The 26,325-nt window shown below is 37.0% G+C and overlaps 3 protein-coding genes across 11 annotated transcripts in view; 1 reads left to right on the top strand and 2 right to left on the bottom strand.

The window, feature by feature from the left end:
• Positions 1-26,325, top strand: part of RGS4 (regulator of G protein signaling 4) — a 146,818-nt gene that overhangs the window by 91,125 nt on the left and 29,368 nt on the right. Inside the window, exons 2-4 of one of the 3 annotated variants that reach the window (XM_062004099.1) lie at positions 8,115-8,193; positions 22,333-22,417; positions 24,172-24,298. The gene's annotated coding sequence lies outside the window, so the exon portion shown is untranslated. Of the gene's footprint in view, positions 1-8,114; positions 8,194-22,332; positions 22,418-23,121; positions 23,177-24,089; positions 24,299-26,325 lie in introns of those variants that run through there. The other 2 variants (XM_062004101.1, XM_062004100.1) reach the window with 2 other exon arrangements.
• Positions 1,018-8,660, bottom strand: RGS21 (regulator of G protein signaling 21). Of its 5 annotated transcripts, none has more exons than XM_062004104.1 (6): positions 8,057-8,660; positions 7,733-7,897; positions 7,145-7,219; positions 3,818-3,894; positions 2,469-2,635; positions 1,018-1,520 (listed from the first exon to the last, which is right to left on the bottom strand). In XM_062004104.1, exons 3-6 carry the CDS (start codon positions 7,153-7,155, stop codon positions 1,317-1,319), a joined length of 459 nt encoding a protein of 152 aa, XP_061860088.1. In that variant the 5' UTR covers positions 7,156-7,219; positions 7,733-7,897; positions 8,057-8,660; the 3' UTR covers positions 1,018-1,316. The 5 variants fall into 5 exon arrangements, with proteins under 5 accessions (XP_061860088.1, XP_061860089.1, XP_010199539.2 ...); XM_062004105.1 differs by having other exon boundaries at positions 8,099-8,660; XM_010201237.2 differs by having other exon boundaries at positions 7,733-8,660.
• RGS18 (regulator of G protein signaling 18) lies at positions 11,715-21,416 on the bottom strand. 3 transcript variants are annotated; one of them, XM_062004096.1, is made up of 6 exons: positions 21,273-21,416; positions 21,101-21,189; positions 20,344-20,445; positions 16,868-16,932; positions 15,681-15,847; positions 11,715-13,276 (listed from the first exon to the last, which is right to left on the bottom strand). In XM_062004096.1, exons 2-6 carry the CDS (start codon positions 21,145-21,147, stop codon positions 13,022-13,024), a joined length of 636 nt encoding a protein of 211 aa, XP_061860080.1. In that variant the 5' UTR covers positions 21,148-21,189; positions 21,273-21,416; the 3' UTR covers positions 11,715-13,021. The 3 variants fall into 3 exon arrangements, with proteins under 3 accessions (XP_061860080.1, XP_010199550.1, XP_010199558.1); XM_010201248.2 differs by having other exon boundaries at positions 21,101-21,416; XM_010201256.2 differs by having other exon boundaries at positions 16,868-16,929; positions 21,101-21,416.

Here is a 26,325-nt window from a genome sequence, read left to right as displayed (position 1 = left end):
GATACCAAGGCTGCACTGCAGGCAGAAGTTGCAATTTTCCACTGAAGTAGCATTGTAAAATGAAAGGTAGCTGTGGAACTGCAAAACAAACCCACATCCTCCTTACAGCTCAACCTCAGCAGCAGTGTTCGTTTCTCTGCTAACCACTAGTACTGGGGAAGAAAGAAAAGAAAAGGAAATGCAGACAGCAAGAAGAAAAATTAGGTGATAGAATAGAATAGATGATGGGTATCAAAGAACAGATATTTCACTCCCTACATAAGCTGGGTCAGGGCGTTAACAAAAGTCCATAACCAAAGTCAGCGTATTGGGTCTTTCAGACTACTCAATACCCTTTATTGTCTAAATGAATTAGTTCCTTCATGTAGCTTAATAAAATAGAGAGGCTCTTTAGCATATAGGATATGATGGTGTGTAGAAGACATGAACAGAGTTCCAAATAGGGAGAGGTTAATGGAAATTTAAAGCACCTTAAAAGCGATAGATTAAAAAGTGTTAAATTCATATTAAATGGAAGGCCTTTACTTTTCTTTGAAATATCTTACTCTGTTTCTTGTATTTACAATTCTTTTCCATAGTGAAGATTCTTCCTGCCTTGTATGGTTTAAAATATTCCTTCTGAAAAATTTTAAAATGAATTTTTAATTGATAATGTACAAAGGAAGATTTGCTCAGTTTTTCTTTACAAAATGTCTACATGATTAATTAATGAGACTTTCTGATGAAAACCTAAATGTAATAAATAAACTTGGAAAGTCATATAGCAGACAGAGGAATTATGAAACTTGAATTTGCTCTGAATGCCAGGAACATATGTTATAAAGCAGCTGCCTATTTATTCAATATAGTCATAGTGCTTTACCTACAATAGTTCTAGTTCTGCTTTGAATTGCTATAAAATGTATTTAGAAGAAGATATTAATTTATTTTTTTACAAATAAGATGATGAACAAGCAAGTAAATATATCCACATCCCTTGAAAGGAATTTATTTCTATAAATATTTATTTCTGAGGCTATACCTGTGAAGGAAAATCAACATCAAAACGTGAAGACACTTTGACAAATAAAGGAAGCATTGGAAAAAAATGGTAATGACAAACTACTAAAAAAGGGAACTCAAATGTCTTGACATATTCTATCCTGTTTGTTGAATATTTCTTCACCCTTGTTAGAAATCATCATGTCCATATTGTATTTAAAAACAAGCTGTCAAAGGCAATTCTTAGGTCTGGCTTATGCAATCACTTCAATACAATATCTGTACTAAGTTGCAATGGGAGACATTTACAAACTTGTGACTTCTCAGGTATTTTCTCACAAAAATGGAAGCCATCTCTTCTGATTTCCATTCTGTTGCTTCTTTACTAGCTCCTTGTACATTTCTGACCTTAGAAACCTGGGGAAAGAGTCCTTTGCCATGAGACTGTAGATTAATCTCTGAGCATCATCGAAGCAACTGAGAGTGGGCTCAGAGATATTCTGGGAGATGTGGGTTTTGGTATGGAAGTCAATGTTGATCTGTAGGAAGACAGACATAAAACCAACGTCACTTTGATTGGAAAGCTGAGGTCTGTTCATGTACAGGACAGAGCCTGCATTTGCATTTCCTCCCAAATGTTCTGTCTGTGATGCAAATAAGCAGGAAGGCCATCCCTTCATTTTCTAGCATACTGAGTTCTTAATTTTATTTGGCTTTCAAAAAGATGACATCACTGAAAAAAACAAGGGAAATACCTGCATTTGGTGATCTTTTTGCAAACCAAATCTTATGAAGTACCAATTACTGAAGAGTAAATTAAGAAATGAAGGCACTCAGCATTGTTTTCGGGTTTGGTCCTGTGTATTTTGGAATTATTTTGTTGTTTAATTAAAATGTATTTCAATTGTATATAAGACATGGGGACATTCAAAGCATGTTCACTATCAAAGGCAAAAACATCAGTGTAAAAGTTTGTTAGGCAGTAGAATGTGAACAGCAATTAATTAGCACTTCATTCTTTCCCAGTAAGCTTTTTAAAAATAAAGATAAAATGGAATGCTGTGATGGAAATTTTTGCAAGTGAGCATTTTCATTTTATTCCTGTCAAAAGTATTTGTACAAAAGAACAAATACAATAAATATTCCACTACACTGGTACCTAAACTAAGGAGTAAACAGTGCTTATTGCTTTATGGTTAGAGAAACAAGTTAGATTGAACATATATTTCCTTAAATCTTAAGGCAGACATTTCAGAAAGTGAGATAAACCAAGCCATATGTGAAGAATGTATTAAGGCATAAACTGCAAAGAAGCCTTTGCTTCATGGAGTTCCATACAGTGTTTTCTATCTGGTAAATAATTGACAGGCAAATGAAAGTTCAGTCACACTGAACTGCATTTTCTGTCATTCTTGGAAGTTTGTATCTGAAATTTCCACCTCATTCCCATCGTCAGTACCCAAAATACACACAAAAACCCTATTTACCTCCTTTGGAGCATCAGCTTGTATAAAGTCAGAATAAATCTTCTGAGCTTTTGAGGCAATCTTAGTGGAAGACTTGGTTTTCTTGAAGTCTTCACAGGCCAGCCAGAATTCTACATTCTCTTCACTGAACTCTGACTTCAAAAATGTCCTAAAAGCCGCCAGGCCATCTAGGGGAAAATGCATGAGATGATAAGTAGAGGAAAATTGAAGGGCCAGTGTAGATTATGTGTATACATGTGTGTGTGTATGTGAACACATACGCAGTATATGTAGTATAACTTAAGTATCTGCTATGTTTTTTGCCTGTCAGTCAACAGGTAGTCTTAAGAGGCTGTTATGGGAAAAATAATTGAAACTCTAATGCTGCTAAGGTGACTAAGAGAATTCTTTCAGAGTAGTACTAATTGAGGAATGCTCCCAATACCTGCCTTCTATGGTTCGGTCTCTCTAGCACTGATGAACTAGTCAAAGGGGGATCCTGGAGATTTTAGTCTTCAAGAGGATTTGTAGTGACTGTGAAAATAGGGACTTGAGGCTGACCCCTTGTCTAAGCGGAAAGCAGAAAACTGAGTAATATTGTGGTAGTGTGCTCCTTCCAGAAAGGAGATTAGCCTGCCTAAATAGCACTTCCATCTCCTCTCAAGTAGTGGTCAAGACTTGCATGGAGAGACTGACTCTTTGTTTGATGCTTTCTTTTTTGCTCTTTTAAGAGAAAAAAAAATAATCAAAGTTTGATTTGGAATAAATTGTTTTAAAAATAATCCAGATCACAAGCTCTTAGGAAAGCTGACAGCACATAAATTTAATTGTGACAGTCAAGACTATTCAGAACACTGTGGATGCACCCCAAGGGTTCAGGCCACAAAGTTACTGCAGGACAATGAGGCAGAGGCAAGGAAATTTCAAAGTTAGAGGTCATTTGGAGTCTCAGGTCAGTAGGAATGGGATCTCTTGGAGAAGTTATCTTGAGTGTATTAGAAATAATCATTTCTTGTCTGACCGAAACTCGGTGCACCACACATATTTCTTTGTAATAGGAATACAAAAGAAAACAGTTGTGGGCTTTTGATGTTAAAGAATGGGAAAACCAAATCATTGCACAGAGAGTTTAAGAGAAGTTATTTTATTAAATCAAAACTGTTTTGGAACTCTTCTGCTTTCTTAAATGTCCCTTAAGCATTGGCCAGAGAAATGTGCCCTTCAGCAGAGTTTGTGTGCCTCCAGCAATAGTTCTGAGGTGGTTCAAAGCATATGCGGAGTGGAACTGGAGAGCTGTGTGAAAACCTGACAGCAACATTTGTGACTTTGGTTGACACACATTTTTTAATAAAGTATTTTTCACATCTTACCTTTATTAGCCAGCAGTGTATCCACAGACTCAGGCCAGGCCATCGTTTCCCCACTGTTTGTCCTGTGGAAACAACATCTATCCTTGAAAATAGCATTGTGATCTTTTGCCTGTGCAGTCTAGGGTAGCTAGTCTATTATTTGCCTATCTCCTTGTGGAAGCAGGCTGAGTAATTCATCTTACCCTAAGCACTGAATAACAGAAAGTTAACAAAAAGGGTGACTTTTTTTTTTTTTGAGCGTAGACCATCACGTAGACTCATTAAGTACAGTGTGATTTGACATTGGCAACCTGAATATTCATCTAGGAGACAGTAATGGTATCGGCAACTGGAATATTCATCTAGAAGATAGTAATGTTTGCAATAGGTTGAACTATAATAAAAACAGAGGAGGGATGATAATGTTATAGAGTGTTGACTGAACCTCTTCTCAAGTTCAAATGGATTAACCATTACTTTATATGATGCTTTTTGCTTGGAACAAGTAGAATTATCTGATATATTACCATGCCAGCAGTGATAGGATAAATGAGCGTTAATTCACTTTCTCAGTAGTACAAAAATACTGAGTAAATCATAGCTTTGACTCTTCTTTTGTAACTTGCAGTGAGCTTGTGTTAGAAATGAGACACTCACCTAAATGGACCCTTGCTCTTACAAAACCTGGGTGCTCTGAAAATGTCCAAGTTGGTTCAGAAGCAAGGCTTAGCATGCGGCCTGAAGGCAGCCACAACGGGCAAAAGCATGTCAGGTAGGGAAGTGCATGCTGTGAGTGTGGGAACATTTTATTCTTGTAACTTGGGAAGGATGCTCATATTCAATTTAGTTCGTGAGTGCACAGATTAAAAAACTCTCTTTTATTGCTGCAAAATTATGTTTTGATTAAAATTACCGTTATGGGAGTTTTAAACATCTAGCAGAGCAAAAGGATCTCCTTTACCAGCATTACCTTATCGATTGCACTTTTTGTCCCGAAACCTTGGAATAATATCACTTCTTCAAAATGAAACATTGAGTGGAAATGTCAGAAACACATGAGGAGACGTCAGCACGTGCCTACCTGCTGTCCTGCATGCCAGTTTTTCCAGGATTTTGGTGGTTGGTCAGTCTGCAGCCTCAGGCATCCCCAAGTGAACATTAGTCTCATATCTACCATTCAGCAATATGCAGGAACAAATCTGTTTGATCATCTAGCTCATATTTTGTTTCAGAGTAAGGAGAATATTTCAGTGTTTTTTAACTGAATTTTTTTTAAATAGTATTTTTAAGGAAATTTGGGGGGAAAAAAATACAAATGTTACAAATGTCACAAATGTCCTCAGCCAAAATTTCTGAAGTTTCAAGTGTTAATTGGTGGTTCTTGTGACTCTTAAAAAGAGGCACTAAAAGATGAAGAATTTTGATGAGCTGATAACCTATTATCTGCTCAGAACAGGCTCAGTAGAAGGCTTTACCCCAACTCATTTTGAATTCTAGTAAAATTAGTAAGTTCTAGTAAAATTAAAATTCTAGTAAAGTTATTCATTTTTAAAAAAAAATAAAAGTTTAAAGGGAATAAAGAATGTTCAACTAGCATTTCACACTTGTGAAAGCTCTTGAAATAAAACAAATAGTTCAAAGTGCAATGCCAAAGCAGAGTAGTTGATTTTTTTTTAACCTATTTTGGATAGGGACAAAGAGATAGGTCAACTCTAGAATACCTGCAAGAATACCTGGAGGAGTAGGTAATTCAATAGATCAATATCTCATGTTGCTTTTGTTGAAACTGTTACATTTTATACAAACAGTAGAGATTAATTAATCAGCCAAGGAGAAAGAAAACCAACTTCTAATCCTCTAATATATAGTTTATGGTAGGCAAGGGGAGATTTGCAACTGAATTTACGTTCTGTGCGAAGATAGTAGTCACTTGACATCTTGGCAGCTCTGGAATGATTTATGTGCATCTTTTCTTTCTTTTGGTGGTAAAAAAGGGAAAATCAGAAAATGTGGAAACATTTTTGTTTGTTTCATTACAAAATCAACCCAAATTCCAGGATCTTTGTTGGAAACAGAGAGCTTCTTTTCTGACTAGATCCTGTCTCTGTTAGAAAAACCTCACAACTTGGTATTCTTGGAAGGTTTTTCTCAGTTGGTCTTTCTGGTTTCAGGCATGAAACTCCTGCGGTAATTCTTTTCTACCTCATGCCCAAGTCTTTTACTCACATCCCTTAGGGAGGGCAGGAGTTCATCCCAAGTAAAGCAGGTCACCTAGGCTAGCGTTATGAAAGTGTGTCTTCTCAAGGCTGACAAATGCTCATCCATCAGGAGAGTGCTTTAAAGTAACTTTGAAAGTGAAATTTTGTCCGTCTGCCCAACTGGTATCTGAAATCACCTATTTTAATTAACTTAAAAATCAGTTATTTTAGGAGCTAAAAGGCTTTCCAGTGTTACAAATAGGCCAAATGCTTTGTTCAGTATATTCTTGGTTTTCTTCATTTACAAACAAATCCTGCCCTACAATCCTGTAAAAAATAGTTAATATTCCTAAGGGACCTCTGAGACCTCGACTGTCAAACACCTGCTCTGAAGTGTACAGGTTAGAGAGCTGTATTCCCACATTTCCTCACTAGTAATGGTATTTTGTAATTCTAACTCTAATTTTATAAAGAGATTATATGATAGTGTCACTGCATTACACAGCTGTAGGTATAATTATCACAATAGATTGGGGCATTGAGACCTTATAACAAGCAAACTGGTTTTGTAGCTGTGAGTTTACTTGTATCCAGACTGCACAAAACTGTATTCAAACTAAAAGAATAAAATCATACGTATTTATACATGTATCTGACCACATACATGAGGGAAACTGGAATGCAAATATAGTCCATCTGTATTAAAAACACAAAAGAAAACTAAATGTGACCTTATATAGTGCTTTGTGAATTAATCACAGGATTTGTTTTAGTAAGAGTAATAAACTTTTATCAAACATATATAGCAAATTGATCAGGTTGTTCAGTAAGTATTTACTAGTTTTCTTGTGAAATAAAGAGGCCAAATGAAAGACTGGGCTCAAATAGACAGTGTGAACCTAATTCTGCTTCTCTTCCTTATGGACAATGTTGTTTGTTTTAATATTTACTTATCACTCAGAGAACCATCTCACTGACCTCATGGGATTTACTTGAATGGGAATGGCAAGCAGAATTGACAACAAGCATGAAAATAAGCGTATCCACTTTAAAGGGAGAAGGAAAATTAAAACTATTCAGATTACTCAAAAGTTGATCATCCCATCCCACAACTCTCCTATGATTAAAATAGCCATAAACAACAACTCACTTCACTGGCATTTTTTGTTCCACTGTCTGACTGTCACAGGTAGGGCAGAATTTCTTTTTCTGACTGATCTTCAAGCTGAAGGTAATGTGACAGCAGGAACAATACAATTAGCATATGAATAACCAAACAGCACAATGCAAATTGACAAACTGTTTTTAACATTTCCTTTAAGGTTATTTCATTCAGAAACATGGCTTATTTTTTTAACAGTGGCCATTCTAACTTAATCTACCAAAAGTAATCTTAATTAAAAACAATTGATATGCAAACATCTGAAGACATATTTATGTTCTGAACACCATCCTATAACAGATAAATCATCTTGTGATTTTCTTTATTGACTATTTGTCTTAGTGACTGTGGAAAGGAAAAAAAGCAAAACGGGTTCAGTGCACGTCTAGAAAGTTCTTCACTGTAGCAATTTATTCTCATATAGCATCTGCAAAGCTTAGCTATCACTTTGTCTTGAAGGTCTAAGGCCCTTGAGCCGTTGACTCTTATGTTTACTCATGCAAGACTTATCAGAATGGGACCAAATTAGGGTGGCCATCATTTGCACATTGAGTGCAAGGGTCGCCTTGTACTCACCCGAGTGCAAAGTGAGAAAAGGTCACACTGTCCAACAGCGGTGTCGGTGTACTGCTGTTTCCCTTGGATCAGGTTTGATATGTTAATGTCCTTCAGCTCTTGGCCGCTGTTAAATCCATTCCATACCCAGGTTTGCTTGGATAGCAATGTCTTCTATAGTGCAACCTCAGCAGAAAACAAAAAGTTAATGTTCTGCTGGTCCAACCAATTCAAGCAAACAGAGACTTGACTGCATTTCTTATGTTGGGAGAAGCCAAGATGATCTGATGATCTGTCATTCGGGATGCAAATACATTTTAATCACAGCACTATGTAAATGCTTACCTTTCAGTAGCACTGCACAGCATGGTCCACTCACAAATTTACCTTTCTTTTTCCATAGGAATAACTCCATGTGTCTTCAGCATGCCACAGAGTTGTTTTGCATAAGGAAATGAGCTGTTATTTTCGACCCAAGCAAAGTATGTCCTTCAGGTAAAATGTTTTGATTTCCAGAACAATCTATCAAAATGTTTTTCAGCATTCTCTGTTCCTCATCCATAGGATATTCAAGTACCGTACAAACACAAACCTACATTAGAAGAGAATTAGAAACAATTCTCAAGAAAATGTGTAACCATGAAGATTCTTCCTTAGTACTAACTAGCAGATTATTTGGCACGGCTCATGTCCTCACTGAATACACCACAATTTACATAGCATCAAACTTTAAAACATTTCATATAAGAATTCTACATGGCATAAACATATAGAATCATATTATGATCTTGTGCTTGGAGAGAGGTGTGCATTGCACCACCGCAAGAATATATGGCAGATAGGCATTGTGCCTCAAAGCTGTTGAACCATAATTCCCTATATCAGTTGTCTCTTAAGTGGTACCCTGCAAGTGGTCTGCCCCAAGCCAAGCTCTGCTAGGAATGAATGAAAGGAAAAATCAATATAGTAATATTCTTGGTTACTTCTTTGTAAATGACTGATGGGCTCTGACTCCTCCAGCATGCCCACACCAAAACAATCTGAGCAAATTATATGTATGATGTAGGAGAGCACCTACTGAGTCCCTCACAGGGGTCAGTCCACATCAAGATTTAATCCTCAGAAGCTTTCTCTTCCTTATGTAACAACTCAGGTAATGTTAACTGCAGAAATTTAAAATGAGTCTGGAAAGTTGGGAAGAAATAAGAGTTTCTAAAATACAAGCAAATTGAATGGTAAAGAAACAACAGTTCAGGGTTGTCCTTATGGTACACTTCAGCTTAATCTTCTGTCCTGTTTGAAAACTCTAAATTTACTTTCCTATGACTGTGTTTCAAGCTAGTTGAATTTCATTATATTTCATAGAGAATGCAGTGATAGAGGCTAGATTGTAAATCTTGGTGTCTAGATAATCTCTTGTATGAAGATTCAGGAGGTGGTTTTGGAAACAGCTGGCATTTATGAAAGCACAGAAAAGCTTTGGTATAAAACCAGAGGGGGTTTTTATGAGACCAGCACAGAATGAGCACAGGACAAAAAATAAAAAAAAGTGAAGTGACAGCAAGATATTAGCAAGAGAAAAGTTGAAATGGAAGAAAGCTGGATAGTACATACAGGAAATAACTTTTGTCTTTGGCATAGAACCACACAGGAGCTTAAAAGACATTTGATTAAAATGCAAAATACAGAGTGGGATCTAGGACAGACATCTCAGTGAGGCATAAGTTTATGAGCATATGAATCATTGAGAGAGGAAAATGATTTTATGCAATTCATTTTTTTCTCAGTTAAGGTCTTTTGATGGCACGCATGGAAAGGAGAGGGAACTGCATGCAAAGCAGTTAATTAAGGCAGGCTGAGCACCTGGGGACAAAAAGGAGAGAAAAATGATCTGCCTTTTGTGAGTCAGTTCAGTTGTAGCATGTACAAGCATGTAAGAGCCATAATACCAATCACCTACTTCAGTAGAAGATGGAAATCTATCCTTTTCTCTGAGATTCTTAAATTTCATTCCTCTCCTTTCTTTCTAGTTCAAAAATTAACTAAGTTGTCTTTTGCACAATAGTATCCCAAAAGCCAAAGAAGAGATGTGTATTTGTGTATTTTCATCTCCCCAAAGTTAAACAAGAACAGCAGATAATAATTCAGCTAATTTAAAGCATCTAATTAGACCAGAGTATTGAAACAGGAAACAAAACTTTGTGCTATAAAACTCAGCAGATTATTTCCCTTGTGCTTTGGATTTGGAGTCTTCATGTACATAAGGATTGAAGTGTTTATGTAGGTTAAATTATAGTGTTCATAAGAGGAAGATTTCTTACTAGATGCTGAATGGCACATACAAATCTAAAAAGACGCTACGTTAAATAATCCTTATTAATAATCCCTTACCCAATAGATTTCATATATATGTTGTTTGCACTAGATCAGATAAATAAGAGGATTTACATAACTATGGCAATAATTCTGCCAAGCTAGAAAGCCCAGCTCTCTCTCACTACTTGAAGGTTCACACTATAAATACAGCTGTGCAGGGCTAGCCCTTAGTCTGATCAATCCTAGTGCAACCCTTGAACAGCATCACAGACTTGCACTAAATCTATGCTTTGTTCATCTTCCAGAATTACAGTAGAGCATAAGTAGTAGAGCACTCATTTTCTCTCACTAAAAGGAGCCTCTTCTAGAAAAAAAACCCACAACACTTTGCCCAGATAATTATGTCATTTTAGTTTATCTTTGTGCCCTTTGACTTCCTTTCTTTTTACAGTAGCTCCCATGGCATTAGTCTGCTACTAAATATTTAAATTCAGCTACAGCTCATCATTATCTTTGGAAAACATACATTCATAAACAGCTGCTAGAAATATCTTATTTGTTTGTTTTCATAATAAAACTCATAAGAAGGACTAGCACTGTCAGTACCACAGACTGATAGTTTTGAGGAAGGTCTCCCTGGAGATAAGCAAAATTTTCCATCTGCCTGTGAAAAGAAACAAAGGGTGTCTGATGACTTGTATTTATAATTACAGACCCTTTTGACTAACAGCTGGTTTTTTTGCTAAGAAGCAAAAGTCTTACTCAAGGTACTATATTTGTCATTTGTTTGGATTTTGGTACTAAATATACTCTTTTTTTCCATGTCTTTTATCCATGGCAAGAGTAAAGGTGTGGATTCTCAGATGGCATGAAGGAACACAATCACACCAGGGGAGAATCTAGCTGGAAATGCCTCTAGCTCTTATGCCTGGGTTACAACAGACTCACCGTTAGTGCTTAGGTGAATCTGTTCTCACATCTGTTGCCTTTCTCTAACAAAGTTAGCAATAAAAAACATAGGGACATGCATATTTTAAATAACTGAGAACTCTGGCATCCAGACATTGCTGGTAACATTAGAGATTCTCTGACCAGGAACAGGGTAATTTTTGGCAAAATTGGGTCATGTTTGAGACAGTCAAAGAGTAAGGATAAATAATCTGTCCACAAAACTATACTCTCTTCAGCAATGAAATTTGGTTAGAAAGTTGCTTTTTACTACATTCACTCTTTCTTGTGACATTTGTGACCATGACAACAGGAGTATAGACAGTTTGTAAAAAACAGAGGCTGACAAGATCCAAAGTTACACTTGATATTGATAAAGGGAGTGAAATACAATATCAGCATTACTAAAAACATTTTCTTTGTTCCTGAGAATCACCGTGCCCAAGCTGACTCCTTACGCCATTAGAGGTTGGAATCGGGGAGGATAATGGAACAAACTGGCAAGGATCGTGTTCCTTGTAGCTACAAATGTGTTTCCTGTCTATTCCCCAGGCAAAGCTAAGGGCTTGGAGATGGTTCCCAGGTCACTGCAGCTTAGCAGCGTTCCCTGGTGAGTTCAGGTCACTGTGCACAATAACACTTTGTTTGAAATGGTGATGATTGCAGCTGTTGAATTGTTAAGGGAAGCCTTCAATGATTTACTCATCAATGTACTAGTAATAAACTGAATCTTGACAACTTTTTAAGTAGATCACTTCAGATTTATTGAAAGTTAGTGAAGCAGACATGAAAACCCTCAGATCAAGCAGTTCACATATACCTTGAATTAGTAACAGACATAAAGTTCCATCTCAGGAACTGCACCTCTTCACTTTGGCCAGTTCCAAAAGGAGGAAATGGGGAAAAGCTTAAATTCCATGCAAAGTGACTGAGTATACAAGTCATAGTTAACGACCGCTGCAGCCACTTGCTAAAACGAGCCAGTGTTTAAGATTTTAAGAAATGCTTTGTGCTTCAAGAAAGTATGTCTGCATCAGTTCTGAAAGAAAGGGACAGGATACCTGTGTGTACTGATTACAAAACGCAATGGGTGACTTCAACAGTAAAGAAATAAAAGGGAAGATTTCTCATTCCTCCTTTATAGCCACAGAGAGTATACTAATGAGCAGTGGCAACAAAGGTTATTCTACCCAAGTCCAAGAGCTGTTAGTTTTCAGATTATTTTCAAAATAAAATGCAGGGGGAAAAGAACAACAAAGTTTAATAACAAAGTTGGGATGACGTAAATATTTACAAAAAGAAGCAGAAATATTTTCTATGTATATGTATACAGTTGACCTCATATTTAATGACACACGTTGTGTTAAAGTAACATTCTTGGCCCTTTGTGGGTGCCCATTTGGCTGCAGAAAATTGGAATATTTGACAGCAAAGCTAATCTATACAGCATAATTTAAATATAGAGAACAGATGTGTGTAATAAGAAAACAGTACCAAATGTACCCCAAAAAATTAAACAGGAATTCTTATGTTCCGCTTAAAATATGCAATAGCTAAATTTTTATTATGCAGTGGCTGTAGTTAAAATCCATGTAGCTTTACATTATACCTAGTAATGTTCCTATGTGTTTTGCAGTATGAAAAAATACCACAAATACTCTGTGCTTAGTGTAGGACATACTGCAGAAACATAAATATGTGCAAAGGCTGGGTAGATAAATTCTAACTGTGATGAAGCTCTGTCCTAAATAATACTGGCCCAGGATACACAGTGAATATTATCAAATGGCATTTTATACTACATTGTTATGCTCAAATTTTCCTTCAAGCTCTTAATTGAGTTTGAAAACAATACAACATGAAAACTTTACATATGTTGCCACTTTCTCTATCACAAATGAGATTAATCACCGGCTACAGAACTCTGACCTGATGTAAGTGCATGTAACATTGCTTGCCACTCATTTACACCTGCTAAGGATTTGGGTTTTAAAACACATGAGTTGCTGCAATTGCTATAGAATTGATGAGGGATGAGTTTCCCTGTTACCAAATGGTAAAGTCTGGTCGTACACCCTGGAAATCATTGATAGTAAAAGATCGTGATCTTCTTCTAAGGGTGGGACGACTGGGATTTCTCCCCTTAACCAAATTTAAATAGGGATCAGATCTTAGGAAGCGTGGGTAACTGTCTTGTTCCATCAGCCTGTAGACTGTGTTTTGTGCTGCGTCAAAAGTGGTGATGATGGGCTGTTCGATATTCTGGCTTGTGACTTCTTTGGTTTGAAAGTCCAAATTCACCTGGAGAATGAGGAAAATTGTATTTCTTTAATGTACATTCATGCAGATTTTATTACTGTTCATTGTTGTTATCCATAACAATAATACTATCCTTTGGTGAAGGTCTTTTCTGATACGAGGACCTTGAATCCCTGATACAATGGGATATCAATCCCGTAGATTTACTCTGTTCATGTTCAATGATGACTGTCAGCCTTCACAGATGTTTCACTGACGCAATGGAAAACTGGTGAAACAAGATAAAGTTTGATGTTCTTCTAAAAGTAACTTTCTAGTAGTGATTTTCATATAGTTGCAGCTGGCAGGCTTCACGACACCAGACTAACACAGAAGCCCCTCGATTCTCATTTCAGGTTCACATAGAACTTTGTCTCATTAGGCTATGGGAATCAATATTTTAAATTTCTGGTTCCTGTGTAGAGATTTGGTAGGAAGATGGAAAAACACTAATAATTAAAATATTAACATTATTTTAATGAATTTCTGGAGGCTTTTAGATGGGAAAAGTGAAAGAAAATGATCATTTATTCCATGTGTCATTGCATTCATCCTGGGAAGATTTAATTAGTATGAGAATTTAAACATTCTGGTTTCAAAAACAATACAGAGCAGATTAAAAAAAAAGTTGATCCAGTAAAGAAGTGACTTCTATAATATGCTTTTCCCCCACACTGAGACACACCTGTCATTTACATAAAGAGAGTTAAATAGTTGAGATCTAAGAATTGAGGGGCAGATGATAAAATGATCCATTCATCAAACCTGAGGTTTTATGATCCTATCAAATTGTGTGCTCAGAAATCTGTGTATGAAAGAGCTCTGCTACACAAAAAGTTAGTCAGAGAGAAGCTGCAAGTTCCAGAGCTTTGTGGTCTGAAATGAAATGCTTTTGGCTGGTCTGAGCTGAACCCAAGGAAGGACATCTCATCAAAGCCAACTGCTTAAGGTGAACAACAGCACCCACACTACATGCACCAAATCAAAACTATGACAGATAAAGAAATTGTTACGTTGCTGTCAATCAAAAGACAAGTTCTCCAGTCTGTCATCTCCTCAGCTTCCCTCCTGCTTGTCTTTTTGCTTATGTCAGTCTCAGAACTGTTGACAGTATCAGTGCTTGACGCCCTGCCACAACTGCTCATGCATTAATCAGCTGGCAATGGCAGGTTCTACCTCAAACAACTCAGGAGATTTCTTTTTATGTCAGGGAAAGAAATAAAAACTGGCTTTAATCTTTGAAAGTGCACAGGAAAAGCAGATCTGGATCTTAAATCTATGGGAATTATAGGTGGAAATTGCACCATTTTGCAATCCTTTTCTTCAAATGAGAATTACACCTTTTTCATCCTTATGACAGGAAAGTAGCAGTAAGTGTTTAACTTTTCCTATTCTGAAAAACAATTAAAATCAATACAGGGGAGAGGGACCATTGGCAAGTATCTTATTAGATCTGCTCAAACTTAATAGAATTACATGAAATTTTAAGTCCCAAAGATGTACTGGGGAGGCTGATTGGGATTTCATTAAGAGTTCATCATCTCCCAACCTATTCGTCATCTTCCTACAGCAGGTAAAAAATATTCCTTTTTCTCATTTATGAATTCTCTATAACACGCTTCAGTAACATGAAGAAATTGTAAATATGAAAACTTTTTACACTGTTGTAGTAATAAAAAGGGTCTTAGTGTTGTGAGGATTGACATATCAACATATTGCTGTGTACATACTGACAGTAACATACCAAGAACGTTTAAGTATTGCTGGTAGGAGGGATCAACCAAGAAAAGTTCATGTTTAAAACTATTATTATTTTAGAGATTTAAGCTAATTGATTAGTTTCCTATATTCTCTTCTAGTCTTTCGGTTTGTTTACAACAAAAGTTTCTTCATCTCAGTTATGGAGTAATTTAATATGTTATCGTAATACATAATAACTTTAAGAAGTTTAAGAGAGAGAGAATAAGTCTGTTGTTCTGGAGGTAGCTTTAAATGAAGACAGGTAATATATTTTCACCAATGCTAGCTGACATGTCTCATTGCAGCTTTAACATTTAACATCATTATTTTTTTCTTACCTTCACCCTGTATTGGTGTATTTATATCCTGGCTTTACAGACCACTATAAATTTCTAATTCCTCATATATCATATTTAAACTCCTGCTCTACATTTAGAAGAGTAATGTGGAGGGAGTTTTGAAAGGAGTATTGAGAATAGTGAAAAAAAAACCCCTATGCAGTTGCTTCCAGATTTCTTTTCAGAGCTTTGACATTTAAGATACAGCCTTCTTACGTCAGAGACTACATGATTAACTGTTGTCCCTGCTTCTGGGCACTTCATAAAAGCAGATGTCATCAGATGCAGCTGTGTCAAACACTGTGCAATGAAAAATGTTTTTACCATACCTCTTTTGGAGCATCTTTTTGTATGAACGTTTCATAAATAGTCTTAGCTTTTGGCAAAAGTTCATGTGCAGTTTTGCTTTTCTTGTAATCCTCGCAAGCCATCCAGAACTCAATGTTCTCCTCACTGAACTCAGTTTTCAGAAACTTTGTAAAGGCATCCAATCCAGCTACAAAGAGAATGTTGAATTGCATATTTAAAATACATCCTTATCAGACAGTTATTCTTCTCACAAAATCTGTGCAAGGTAACAAAAGAAGTTGTGCTCCTTTTGAATTACATCATATTATAGATAATAATTTTAAATTACATACAAGTTTTAAATAAGTGCAGTTCTTTCACTGTGATCTGATGTGCTCTAACTCCCATTACACAGTTCTCAGCATCAGTAAAAAAACACTGCCAAGATCTTGTGAATTTAGAATGAGAAGTAATCAAAACATGTGGCTATATGTGGAAGTGAGGGACTTTCTTCCAGCAGAATATCAATGAGGTTAACAGAAACACTGTTTGAATCTTTGCTCATAAGTAGACTGCTCTCCAGTAACAAATATAAATGAAGGGCTTTTGGCATCTTTACAATCTGTTTTATCCTATTGCTATTATGCTGAAGATGTTTTCTTTCCCAGTGTGCTTAATTAGCAGAAGTAATGCAATTGTAATCATGTCAACTGTTCAAGAAACAGATTTGATAAGCACATGGTGTCCAGCACTGTAGCTGGACCACACATGTCTCTCTCCAAGATGGAAGGAGGGACATATGTGTATTTGATGATTATCTAAGCAACAGGACCTTTCAAATGACAGCCAGCTTTGATCCTATCACTGCTTTAGAAACAAACTGTATCAGAAGTGACAAAGTCTATTCTTGGGTACATTAAACGTGTTTTCACTTCTTGGTCTTGTAGTCGGGAACATTTAAGTAATATTCAGACAAAATTCTTTTGCTCATTGAAGGAGTTTTTTCTGTCTTAAATGACTTTGTTCAATAAAATATGCAATTTAAAATTTATTTTCAGTAGTTGACAGCATGCTGTAGCCTAAGCATATGAGGAGAGCAGAAACACATGCAGCTATAAATGACCCATCACGCCCAGTTTAGGTAACTGCCAGGTCTATTTCAGTGCACAACCGGATTTTACCATTTTCCATCCTAACAGCCTGCCTGGAGAGAGAAAAAACTACTAACCTTTCTCAGAAAGCAGTTTGTCAAAAGATTCTCCCCATTTCACTGCTTCTTCAGGAGACACACTGCTGAAGAAACAGAAAATGATTTTTGAAGAGTTGTGCATATTGTGTATTTATGAAGCTGTTGTGACATATGTTACCTATTGCCGTTACTGCTCAGGACCATCTCACAAAGCTTTTAATTAGATCACATTACTAAAATACTTCATTCTCTTAGTTACTTCAGAAGCATTTGGTTTGGGGGTTTTTCTTGACACCTTTCCTGCAGATTTGTACTTCTTCCCCTCATTTAAAAAAAAAATACACCAAAGCAGAGATTTTTCTCTTTGGTGTTTCTGTTGAGTTACTGTCTTTAAGGGAATTGAGATCTTGCAGGATGGTAAAACTCATAAGGGAACCAGGTCAGTCACCTATTTAAACTTAAAACATACTCTTGCAGAGATGTGGTTTTGAATGCTCTCAGTCTGAGGCTGTGTTACCACAGTCTATTTTTAATGAAATACAGGAAATTCTATAGCCTGAAGACAAAGTTGTAGCAATATGGTTTAGGTGATAGTCTTATTGGGAAGTAGCCTCATTTGTTTACCACAAACAATTTCAAATGTCATGTTACTCTAAGACTCTGTGTTCTGTTTATAAAACTCCACATATTCTTCATCAAATATGTCAAGCTGAATGTTCTTAATTTTGATTTCAAACATTCTGCCCTAGAGAACAATGCGGAAATGAAAAAAGAGCAGCCTACTTTATTAACTCAAACACTATTTTTGAGAAACCCTCTTTTGGTTTTGTAGAGATTAACCCTGAACACACATCTGGACAGTATTTTGATTTTTAGTATACCAGAACTGGAATAAGCCTGGAAATTAACTGTATCATGATAGGATTAGGACTTAAGTTTCAAGCCTGAAGGTGAAGTCCATTTTTATTAGGTGCTTTATGAAAATTAATCTTTAGAACCATTTTCATTCAAGGGCAAAGCACAGTAGGCTAAAAGTATCAATAAGAAACTTCTCCAGATAGTGCCCACATAGTTTGAGTCCCGTTGGCAAAATCTGTAGGCGTGTGAAATTTAAAGGAAATTCCAATCACTTGGAGAAGGAATTTAAGCCAGTAATTATCTCGAGTTTGCACAAAATTAAAAGGAGGGTTTGTTGGTTTGGTTTTTATAAATGTGACAGGACTCCTAGCTGAAGTTATTGCTTATAGCAAGGAAAATTTTAACTAGGGAGAGAGAAACCAAAGTACAAATGTTGGAGAACTGAAACTCAAGAAATGAGCATAGGCCAGTAAACTAGGGGGATTTAGGGGTCAGGGAAAACAAGACCTCACTCCCTCAGAGTTCTTCAGTTATGAGAAGTACAAAAAGTACAGTTCTCTGAACTGTTTGGACTTGTAAACCCAGGAACAGTGGGTTCCTACAGCTACAGAAATTAATTTTGTCATATTGCAAAATAAATCCTGATGACTTCACATAAGCAGTTCACAACTCCATGGAATGCTGGAGAGGTTCTTTGCTGGGTTTGGAAACTCTTAGTGGGAATTTCTGGTTTTCTTTCAGAAACTACATCAACCCAGTAGCCTCACAGATACCTCACTGACACCTGGGTGCAGCAATGACTTACTGCAGTAATAGACAGAAAGCTTTCATGTGTTGGGTTGTTTAGCTTTCTTACTCTTAAAAGATGAGGAGAAACTAATTAACAAGCAACAGGCATTTCCAGTATCACCTCACTCTCCATCTGCAGTGTTTCATTAAGTTCTATTTCTACTTATATTAGTCGGTACCTGTGTGTGAAGAATGGAAGTCATAAAAACTGAGTAAACCGCTTAAATCATCATCTCAAATCATTATTTCACTTTAATACGTGAAAAAGAGTAGGTTGTTTGGTTTGGGGTTTTTTTTTTGCCAAAAACAATTTACATCTCTCTCTCTAGTCTATACATAAAGATCAGCAAAAATATAGCAGTTTCTTCTCTATACAACAAGAAGAGCGGAATCCCTGTCTGACAGGCAGCTGTCTGAGAGTAAAGTGGTAAAAGGCAGTTGGCTGAGCAAGGGACTATAGTCTGTTAAAAGGGGAAAATTCTTCAGAGAATTATTTATTGCTTTTGTATCTACCTTTGAAGCCATCTTTTCACAGATTATAAGAATGTCATGATGGCTGTGACTTTGTATGAAATACCCAGGGGTAACCAAACACCCAGAACTCTCTACATATAGATGGCATAGAGACTGTGCTTCCTCTTTTTAGATGGAATCTTAGCATGGTTTTTACATGACTGAAACTAAGAAACAGAAAAAGAGTGTTCTCTGTACTGTTTTACCTTTGTTCATCATTGCATTTCTGAGTGAACTGTAAAACCACCAAATTAAGGCTTCTGAGAGCAGCAAAGAAAGAAAAGGAAGTAATGAAACATGCCACAAGCACAGACTCCTCCAGATCATGAATACACCGTATCATTTGGATGGGTGGGATATTTGGACATGTAAGCAACAAATATTGCCTGATTATCCAGATGTGTAGATGTGTTAGGTACCCAATTCATGGCTACTTCTTCATGGGTTCTAGCAACAGAATTTGGGCCTTTATACAGTTTCTACCATGAGTTCACAATAGGTAAGGGTCTATAGAAGCAGTTCTGGGCAAAGCCAGCATCCTCGTCCCAAAGAGAGTAACTGTTTAAACAAGGTTCATCAATCTTAACAGGATAAAAGAGCATGGGAAGCACTGAAGTGTTCTGCATTTATCTCTGATCCAAAGACAATTTTTAGGCCACAGGGTTCCAGGGTTTTGGGGTTTTCTCTTTTTTTTCAGTCCAATGCAGTTGCATTCCTTCTTTTCAGTGAAGACCTATAAATGCAATTCTTAATATATCAGCAATGTCTTGGCACCCCACTGAAGCCATGAACTAAACTCTTATTGAATTCAACAGGAAGACTTTACCCTGTAGATTTGTAAGAAGTATCATACAGGGATCATGTTGCAACCGTCTTCAAACGTCAGCATGTAGATTTTGGAGATAAGAACATGAAAACAATTACTGCAACTATTGAGGAACCATGCATTCAGTGTTTGACATCCATCTGGCTTTTGTCCATCACAGAATTCTTTGGAAAACCAATTTTCCAAGGAGCTGTATGATTTCCCCATAGGCAGGAGTTTGTCAGCTCCATTTCTGAGTTGATGCTTCCTCACTATAGTCAGTGGACTAATAATGCTGTTGGCATGTGTAAAGGTTTAGACTTATCTGTAAGTGTGTGGGGACCAGCCTATGCTTAGTGGTATAAAAACACCAGTGGTGAGTTACCTTGATGCATCCCAGATAACTCTATAATGTTTGTATGCTTGGGCTGGATTGTGTTACTGTCTGCCAAGTCTGAATGTACAGACACACAAATGCAGGCAGTGTCCTGTGTCACATGGGCACTTCCTGAGAGGAGTCCCCATCGACTCAGTCTTTTATAACTCTTACCTTGTTGTTTTTGTCAAGGTTCCAGGTTTACCAAGATGATCACCTTCATGGAATTCTGATTTCTGCAGGAGAAGGCTCAGCCTATTTCTCTTCTGCTTAGCTCTATAACAAAATTAGGGTGACTGTTCAAGCAACATTATTGAAAGTTGAGCTTTTTTCACCTCAAACATTTCCGTTGTCTAATATCTCTGTTTCTGCATCATAGATGGCTTATAGCAATGTTCACTTAAAGTAATGTTGACATTACTTCTCCTACATATACTGTTCACATTGATGATTTTTTTTTCTCTATATCTTGGCACAAAATTACATATGAAGCACTGGCAAAGAGAAACTGAAATACCTTCATTCTCAGTATCTTTTTAATTTAAAGACAAGAGGGTGAAATTTCACAGTAGAGAACATAAACAGTTGGTTCAGCATCTTCTACATGCAACATTTCACAAAGAAAAAAGGAAGTATTGCTTCCTGTCACTTGAAATTTTTAAAAAGAAACTTCCCAGATCATGTTCAGGCTTTAAAGAAGTATTTCTCAGAACCTCTTGAAACCTCTCTTTCCTATTTTCTTTTTTTTATTTGTTTCTTTCTCTTAAAAAATGTTTCTGAAATGAATTCATATTTCACATATACAATTCCTATATTTTCATATATATAAATCAAAAAGAAAATGATCTGTGCCCTAAATTCATACCCACAGGCTATGACAGAAAAATCCTTTACTTAAACAGAACACTCAGAGCATGACCTTAAAACTTACCCAGGCTTGCTTGCTTTATGTGGCTCTTCTTTAATTGTTGATTTCATGACTTTGTAATACGATTTATCCTTTGAAGTAGAAATGTTCAACTGGGGAAACAAAAGAAGTGGGTTTTCCATCTTCCTCTACAACAGCTTCCCAGTTTCAGAAAATGTTTCTTTTACTTCCTTACAGCAGCTGCACCTGGTGTAACCACCGTGCTCAGGAGGGTCTCACATGCTGTATCCGGCTGTGTTGACGCGGTTGGCTGCTGAGCAGCTTCCAGGGTAGGCAGTGCAAAGAAGGAGGTTCTCCACCTTCACTGCCACTGCAACTGTACACACACTGGAGTTTTAAGTCGAGTTCCGGTTTTAGAGTCGTCATTTAGGGAAGTGAGATTGCAACTTTGCAAAATGGCTGTTGATGATCCTGACTAGCAGAGGTCTCATCAGAGAGCAGCTCCTGGGTTTCTGCTTGTGGAACTTGACACTTTGGTAGACTTAGGATGATGCCATCATTTTCCCCTAAACACCTGTGAGAAGTGTACATAGTTTCTCCAAAATGAACCTTGAGAATAATTTTACTTAAAATAACACACAGCATTATATTAAGATAGAAGAACTTCTAACTGACCTTAAACTGTCCTCTACAGCTTCAGGTGCCGTATGTTGGACATAGAACCAGTTCTACCTACAGTATGCTAACTTGAAACTCGTTTCTCAGAGTCTCCTGCAAGAGCCAGATGAAGCTGTGGTTAAGTAGATATTTTTTAAGAAGCTATTTTAGTTTTTACACCATTTTTCAGAAATGATAGGTACCTACTTCTAATTTCAAGTTTGTCCACTTAATGTTCCTTCTTTACCTTTTCTATACATGACTTTATATTCTCTTACAGTCTCCCAGCAAGCATAAAAAAGTCTTTAGTTCAGCACAGAAATTTGTGATTTCATTGTTTTGACAGTAAATAACAAAAAAATTCTCATTTCAGTTTACATGACATAAACATAGAGGGTTTTTTTTAGGCTGATCAGCACAAATTACCTCTTCACATACAAGCTTTAGGCCAATTAATTACTCATTCTTAAAAACAGTTTGTGTTGAAGATGTCATAGGTACAATACATCTACCAAAGAAACCTCTTTGGTATTAGCTGAATGACAGGATGGGAAAGATTAAGATTAAGCAGTAGTTAACTGGTTAAGAATGATACAGTTCTCCTTTTTTAATGTCAATGCCTCATTTTGATTATTCAGGTTAGACTCTGAGCTTTGGGGAGAAGACACGACCTCATCACCTTCCCACAATTTTGTTCAGTTCTGCTCAGTTACAGCAACATGAGTAAGTTCTGGTGAGAGGCTCACTATTGCCTTTTCTTTGTGGCTTATGGAGGTGAGGAAGATGGGAGCTACTCGTACTCAAAAGAATTTAAAAAAGAAACTGCTCTGCTGGGACCCCAAATTCCTGAAACAACAAAACAGATGTTATCTGTTGTGATCTTTTTGTTTAGAGAGAGAAAATAATGAAGGATAACTCACATGTATTGCGTGACTGATCAGAATGACTATGAAATAGTGCAAAACTGCCTTTTGTGACTCGAGGACCTTTTAGAAGCAGGGTTATTGTTTTAAACTGCATTTTCAGTTTCAGAGCAGGCTTATATATCACATCCTGCTTATTTTGAAATGACTTTAACCACAGCTGTCTTTAATAATATATTCTGCCTTTTCCAATAAGTAAATAAATATAGAATGCATGATTTTATTTCACTTTTCTGCAATGGTGGTAGACACACGATCTTTTTTTTCACCTATAAAGTGTATATAATACTGTCTGTGTTCATCTGCCATAATTTTATTATTTCAGTTCCTGAAACATGTTAATTGTAGCCTCGATAGTTCAGATAGTTTATTTAAGAAAGATTTGCAGCAAGAAGCGTCACTCAAGTGAATTGTGGCAGCCTTGCCACTATACCACGTCACTTACAAAAGCAAATTGCCCATTGTCTCATCTCTTTCAGCACTCACCAATGATGGACTCTCCCCAGCATACATCTGAGTGGCTTATCCAATCCACCTTTAATTGACCCTAAAGCAACAGGTGGAATGTTTTAGATGCCTGAAATATTACTGCACTGTGTCAACAGCATCAGTACCAAATGCAGCCATGTGCTGTGCATGTCCTGAGAATTCCTTTGGAAATTTGGGTGGAGAGGGTTGGGGAGGAATGGAATCATCTCTCTGGTTTTTTTTCCCCTACTTTTCTTTTTCCCATTAATAGAAAGCTAATATTAAATCCAGGCCCTGAAGTAGCCAAATTGCATCAAAGTCAGCCTGTGTTTTGTCAGTGATGGTGCTGGTGTTAAGTATTTCTGTTTTGCATTGCAGGCTACAGTAGTTATAGCAACGGTATTAATGACCCTGTAAATACTTCTGGGCTGTTTTATATACCTCAGGATGATGATTTAGAAAAATGAGTAAGTTATTTTAAGCCAGAAAAAGCAAACCCAAAATAATATGTTGATAACATGACTACAGACCTAGAAAGCTCTGAAGACATTTGGGATGAGAAACAAATGTCCTGATTCATGTCCATTTCTCTGACCACTGAAATGTATTCACAAATCTTTTGGGAAAAAAGACTCTTTTTTCCCAAAAAAGACTCTTAAGTGTCTTTTTTAAGTCCTCAAATCAAGACAATCTCTGTAAAGTGAGAGCCAAGCCATGTTGCTTTAAAGATTTACTACTTCTAGAAAAGAAATACAAATATTTTTCAACAGTTTTCATAGCTGGATGAATAAAAAATATAGTTTTGAAACAATCTTTATGTGACCAAAAAAGCAAAACTGAATAGATCATGAAGTGCAGGAAGTCTCTTGCAGTGATATCCTGATTTCTTTGGGCCTCCTCTTTGGACAAAAGGTTTCTGCACTGGCTTTTATTAGTGCTGTATAATGTTCTAACACTGATGATGGTCAAGTCATGCTTGACTTGTGGAGACCTAATAACTGCCTTCTATGAAACAAATATTGACTGATACCATTAACAATATGACATAGTGCTGGACACTGAATATGTTATATTTCTTATTTAAAGGCAACCACTGAGAGATTTAGACTTTCAGTTCAGCTGAAAGAAATGAAGCCCTGATTGAGTGGTTCAGCCCAGCACAAAGAAGTGTTCCCACTGCATTTCCCTTCAAGCTGGTCTTATTACTCGCCAAGTAAGTGTAAACTTTGTTTCCTTCACGTCTCTGCTCATGTTCTGGTACTGTCCAGGATCCTGTGCAACCAGGCTTCATCATTTTTTTTATTCAAATCAATTTTTTCTAATATAGCTTTTGTGGATTTATGTTTGTTTTAGTTTCTGCTGAAGTGATAATCATCTTTTGGGGAATAAAAAAGCAGCAACACAGTCTTTCTACTGTTCTGTGAAGAATAAGTATGAAAAGAAACTTCATTGAAGTACATGGGCTGAAAATATGTGTTTCCACATTTCTCTTTATTTGTCCTGTAAAGAGATTTGCAGACTTGAAAATTAAGCTTACATGTTTGGAATTAATTTGGGTTTAATAAATAATTCTGCTCTTCAGTAACTAGTTAACAATTTATGACTCCTCAATATTTATGTTGTTTATTCCTTACTGGAAACCATAACAGGACCTACAATTTCCTAATGATTTGGTGGGTTTGTTTCTTTTCTGGTAAAAAGCCATTTTAACTTCATGAAACAACACCAAAATGAAAATAGCTTGAGTGTAAATTTCAGATAGAGGAGCTTGCAATCAGCACATTTCTCTAGTGATGACCTTAAAGGTTTCATCCCAATGGAGGATCTTAGCATGTGGGATTCTTCCAAGTTAGTGGCAGAGAAACATTATAACATCTACACCTAGTTCACGTTACATATATAAAAGAGTCTTTTATCAGGGCTCTTGAAAAGGAAAGAAATAGAATTGCATTGCTTCAGATGCAGATCACTGTCAACTGGAACATAAAGCTTTGCATTCAGGGTCTGCACCTCCTGTCAGCCAGGAGTCTCAAAAGAATTTTGTAAGGCATCCCTAATGAAAACTCAAGCCTGATGCAGGCTTGGGAATCATTGTAGTTTCAGCAGAGCTTCTTCTACGGAAAATGCATACATCTGTGCTAAACTAAATTCAGTTGTTTCATCTTTTGAAAGGTCAAAATAAGAAAGTGAGTCTGCAAATTCTCAGCTGCGTTCATTTCCTGCCTGCCCCATGGTTATATGGCCGGCATCCCTGATTAGTTCTGTTTACAAATTACATACATCACTGTCACAATTAATCTACAGGAAGCTGGTTTCTCAGTTGAACAACTCAGTGTTTACAACCAGCTCTCCACAAGTGTCGGTGATGACATCAATGCTCATTAGACAATTGCACTGTAATGATCAGCTTCCGGAAGGACTCACCTAAGGACACTCACATGCAGCTTAAAATGTGGGGGTTTAGTGTGGTATTCACAGGAAATGCTGAAGGCAGGAATGTACTCTAAATCCTGCCCAAAATATCCCCCTGGATACACACTGCTAGATTTATTTCCATCACAGAAACCCGGAGGGATTCCTCACCTGACATCCTGCTCTTTAGTTTCAAAGAGAAAGATTTTATCAATCCATGCTAACAGTGCAAGAAACAGCATATTGGTCTAAGCATTTTCTGATCTTTCTGTGAAAGGTGTGGGAGAACAGAACAGGAAGACCATCACTTAATCATGCAAGAAGGCTCTGATCCCTGGTCCACTGAATGTTAGCCATAAGATGAAACTCTCTAGAGCAGGCAAGGGAATAAAATCTGTCTTTACATCACAACTGAACCTGCTATCACTGAGCTATCACAGAGTTTAAGAAGAATCCTCATGTTGGATGCCAGGTGTGTCTTCAGTCTGCTTCTGCAGTCAGCTGGTTCAGGAAATCTCAGGGATGCTGCAGCACAGGTTGAACTACTGGGGTAGGCGTTGTCAAACCTCCACAGTGCAGAACTGCAGAGGCTGTAAGGTGCACTTCACATTAAAATTCAGCTGTGCAGGAAAGAGGGCTACCCCAGGGCTGGAAGGACACTCAGACAGGTTTTGAAGGTCACTCCTAGGTATTTAGGATGAAATTAGGCAGGACCTAAGAGCCTAGGTTCTACTGTAAAGCTGTCCAACACTCTCCTGGCTGAGCGCACCTCTGAAATGGACAACATCAGGGAATGGTGGTGTTGCATCATATGCTCCTTCAGTATAA

Source organism: Colius striatus, chromosome 10 (genome assembly GCF_028858725.1).
Source record: "Colius striatus isolate bColStr4 chromosome 10, bColStr4.1.hap1, whole genome shotgun sequence".
Lineage (NCBI taxonomy): Eukaryota > Metazoa > Chordata > Aves > Coliiformes > Coliidae > Colius > Colius striatus.
The sequence above is the reverse complement of the archived record's forward strand: the minus strand, read 5'-3'. Positions and strand labels throughout refer to the sequence as shown.

Excerpts from the sequence above, each read along its gene's own strand:
- RGS21 (XM_010201237.2), bottom strand. Across the intron at positions 2,636-3,817 it reads TACACTGCTGGCTAATAAAG|ATGGCCTGGCGGCTTTTAGG; the intron begins GTAAGATGTGAA and ends ATTTTCCCCTAG. Across the intron at positions 1,521-2,468 it reads AAGCTGATGCTCCAAAGGAG|ATCAACATTGACTTCCATAC; the intron begins GTAAATAGGGTT and ends GTCTTCCTACAG.
- RGS18 (XM_010201248.2), bottom strand. The coding sequence starts at position 21,219 with ATGGAAAACCCACTTCTTTTGTTTCCCCAGTTGAACATTTCTACTTCA. Across the intron at positions 16,933-20,343 it reads ACCTTGACAAAAACAACAAG|CAGTGTGTCTCCTGAAGAAG; the intron begins GTAAGAGTTATA and ends CTGTTTCTTCAG. Across the intron at positions 13,277-15,680 it reads AAAAAGATGCTCCAAAAGAG|GTGAATTTGGACTTTCAAAC; the intron begins GTATGGTAAAAA and ends CTCATTCTCCAG.